The sequence below is a fragment of the Temnothorax curvispinosus genome, unplaced genomic scaffold (genome assembly GCF_003070985.1).
Source record: "Temnothorax curvispinosus isolate PA1 unplaced genomic scaffold, ASM307098v1 QBEX01016999.1, whole genome shotgun sequence".
Taxonomy (NCBI): Eukaryota; Metazoa; Arthropoda; class Insecta; order Hymenoptera; family Formicidae; genus Temnothorax; species Temnothorax curvispinosus.
The window spans coordinates 311-4,344 of record NW_020226779.1 but is presented as its reverse complement, the minus strand read 5'-3'; the positions used below and the strand labels follow the sequence as shown (position 1 = coordinate 4,344).

Below are 4,034 nucleotides of genomic sequence, written 5' to 3'. Positions count from 1 at the left end.
CTATTGTGCAAGGGGCTTAAGAGATTCAAGCACATAAACAGATCGAAGAAAATAGCACGATATGCGCTATGGATATCAATATCAAATATTTTTGTTTGGCGTGGAGATACTGTCGATATATTTAACATGCATTATGTTTAATAAACTGATTAATTTTTTAGCGCTTTTATCAGTTTAATTTGATACGAATATCGGCGACCTTCACCTCGTACCGAGCATAATAGCACGTCGATACAAATTTACCGTTTTCTTAAGCCAGAAAATTATGTAAACTGCTTTTTCTTTCTCTTAAAATGTATGAAGATAACGAAAATGATATAACAAATATTAAACATATTTAAGACAGAGTATTGTTTTTAAATTACACAAATAAAAGAAATAATAACCAGAATCTTGATTTAGCGCGTTAAAATTAAAAAAAATTAATTTCTTTTGTAATGAATTACGGCATATCTCACGTTAATACAGTTTACACATCGACATATAAATATCATTCACGAGAATATTATGCTCTTAATCTATTTTGGAATTTATAGTCACGTATCACATAGCTCAGATAGGATCACAAATCATTTCCATATATATATATTATTATCGAACGGATCAGGCATACATTCAGCAAATAATTGATTCATTGATTAAATGACTGAAAACGCAAGTGCATATAACATATAAAGCATTCTACATAATTGTTAAAAATATACAAACATATGCTATAATTTAAACAAATAAAAAGTCAGGCAATGTAAAATGGATCAAATGGATAAAATCGAACGCACGCAGAACCTAAAAATTGAGGAGACCATGATACATTTTTTCCTCTCTTCAACATTTTTTTCAAACACTATCGGCATTTTCCTCTTTCATTATCGATTTAGAATGAATAGGAACTTACTTGAACCATTTAACTATTTTGTATACACCCATGCTGCACGTGGTCGACCGGCGCTGCCAAACTTCGACAGGTTGATTGACGTCGCGCGATGCCGACGAGCACTACGAAAGTACGAAACTCGACTGAAACACTCACGAGAACGCCGCGCGCAATCCGCTCTCTTCTCACGACTGAACCGCGAAACTGCGGTGCGGTGGCAAAATTGTATGCGGCCGGACGATACCTCGATTCTGATAGTTTCGATGGGCGTAGTTTTAGGCACGGGCGGCACGGCTCGCCATCATTCCCACTCCATTCTTTCGTCCTGTAGCGTTCGATTGATTGGCTGATCCCTCTACGTGAAAACAGCGATAAGCGGAAGGACGAGGTACCTATTGAAGTACCAATTTAAAGTTGGGAAAAATCTATTCAAGCATACCTATATAAAATACACGCAATTAGAGGGAGCTCGATTGTAAAACTGTGTACAAAGGATTGCGTTGCAACTTGCAACTATATTCTATGGTTTCCAAACCTTTAAAAAGATTGAATTATATTTAGACTTACACAAAATAAACTTACCATTAGTATATACTGCTATAAAGTTTAATAAATTTAATTACGATTAAATAATCGTAAAAAATGTTTATACGTAGAAAATTAAAGTTATTGGAAATGTGCGAAATTTAAAAAGATTTTCCGTAAAAACAAATGGTATTTAATAATATAAATTTTTTTTTCTGACGTGATAAATAGCTAATTGTGTATAAAAAAAAATAAATAACGTTCTGATGTTATTTGTTGCGGCATTTTTACCTGCATTTGTGAAACCTCGAATATCTAAAAAATTATTATTAAAATCCTTAATAATTAATACTGTTTGATAGTAAAGATTTATTAAGTTAAATTTTACAGATAGGAACATTTAGCTGACAGCCGACAAAGAATCTTGTGCAATTGCATATGGTATTCTCGTGATAATTTAAGACCGCTGGGAAGCTGAATTCTTAGACAGTAATTACACAATTTTGAAACTACCCGGCTTTGTATGGAATCTCTGTGCGTAACGAAGTATTCTGATATCGCGTTCCGAGTCTGCGCCTTGGCACGCCTTTTTTCGTCGGGTTGGTTCACGAGAGTATACCGCTACCGGTACAATCGGTGCGATGACTGATAACGAACAATTACGGCACGCAGTCGGCGTCACAAACATAGAATTGAGCCGCCGCGTGTAGGATGAGCCGTATTTTGTAACTTGAGGACATGAAGCGACTTAATTTTATCTCAGATATAATTATCTCATATCTGGATCCGAATACCTAATTTTGCTTGTCACATCTTGTTGAGTAGAATTTAATAAAGATTTTTGTCCGATATAAAAAACAATATAATCATTAACAACTATTTTTATAAAACATTTAAATAATTATACAAGTTTAGCTAGTGTTTTTTTATAGCAATAGCTTGTTCATTATCTTCATCTTTAATATAAAATTTATAACATACAATTTACACTGTATAAATGTTTAAATGTTTCAATTTACTTAAATATGATATCCAGATAGGATGTTTTATAAATCGCGAACTTAATCTAAGTTTAAAATATTAGAAGCCAAGTTGAGAAATATCGTTGTTTCAATATCTGAAAGGATATTGGGGATAAAAAGTCGAAAGGAAATACATATATAACAGAAATTATAAAGTTTATTATTAAACATTAAAATTTTAACGCATTAAAATATACATCAGATAAAAGAAATTGGCTTTAGATTTGCCAGAAAGTACACATTATGAAAAATTGTGCAATTTCTGGACATTCTACGTACGTCAAAAACTTCGCTAAAATTTTTTTGTAGAGACAGCTACAATCATAGAAAAATACGATTAATCACGAACTCATATAATAAACTAAGATATATCATTACAAGAATAAATAACTCAATAAAAACAGTTGAAAAGACATAGAATAATTGGACATAGAATTTCTACTTCATAGTTTCTGTTATTTTTATTAATTAGAACGCAAATGTGTTTTCGTTTTTCTATTACCAATAATATGACTATTTTATATACAATATATCATGATTATTTAAAATTTAAACAACATATGGTCTTGACTGTATTTACAACATAAATTTGACTGTATATTGCATAAAACATAATATATATATATATATTGCACGTTTTAACATTTTCAAATAAATAAATATCAGTAAAAAGGTAAGGAATTATGAAATAATTCGATGACGATCAATGCTATTGGAAAATATTCAGTATTTATGAGATTTTTGTAAATTAGCGAGTGCCCTTGTGCCTTCACGTTTCTATTCACATTCCATCGCGATTTTTCCTTCAGGGTGCTTTCATTTCTTGTTTCACGCAGAATTTGAATGCCTCCCATCCCTCATTGCGTTGTTGAGACTATAAAAGATCAAGTTATTTCACTAATCAACAGTGATTACAATATTTTCATTGCATTTTGTAAATTTCCCGATAATATAATATGTATAGTATATTGTTCTGTAGAGCCTGAAAAATGGCAACCATTCGTACACGTCTTTTCTCAGTTTTGTAGTAAGTGTAGTCGACTTTATAATATTTTATACGAGACATTATACATCTTCTAAGATAATTCTTCAAAAGTGGAATATTATATATTTTCAAAGTGTTTGTAGAAATCCACGATGTCTTACCTTAAAGCCTCTATGCAATCTATCTTTCATAATTGCTATAAACTCCTTGTAGGAGAGTTGGCCGTCTCCATCTACATCGAATAGCGCGAAGACTGTGTCGATTATGTGAGTCGAAAGCATCGTTCCCGTGCATATCTTTACAGCGCGTTGAAATTCGTCTAGAAAAAAAAAGACAATATTAAAAAGATGTGACAAAAGAGTACTTACGTTTCAAGCAGTTCACATTTAAGGGAAATAAATTTAGTTAATTTAATGCAATGAATATTTTTAATAAGTAAAAACTAAAAAGTCGATTATTCTGATTAATATCTTAATTAATATTTACCTTTGGATATAGGATGATCGGCTAATGTGTACATTCGCATCGCTATCGAAAAATCGTCCAGATTGTTCAGAAATTGATAGAAGCGTCGAAACTCCTCGAACGTGATACCAATATGTAATTCCGCTCGATCCAACATTCTGTC

The 4,034-nt window shown here is 31.8% G+C and overlaps 1 protein-coding gene across 1 annotated transcript in view; it reads right to left on the bottom strand.

The window, feature by feature from the left end:
- Positions 1–3,128: 3,128 nt before the first annotated feature.
- Positions 3,129–4,034, bottom strand: part of LOC112467170 (calcium uptake protein 3, mitochondrial-like) — a 1,091-nt gene continuing 185 nt past the window's right edge. The window contains exons 2-4 of the mRNA XM_025035652.1: positions 3,893–4,006; positions 3,568–3,725; positions 3,129–3,295 (exon numbers count right to left, since the gene is read on the bottom strand). Coding sequence (XP_024891420.1) covers positions 3,227–3,295; positions 3,568–3,725; positions 3,893–4,006 — 341 coding nt within the window. The 3' untranslated portion in view covers positions 3,129–3,226. The remainder of the gene's footprint in view (positions 3,296–3,567; positions 3,726–3,892; positions 4,007–4,034) is intronic.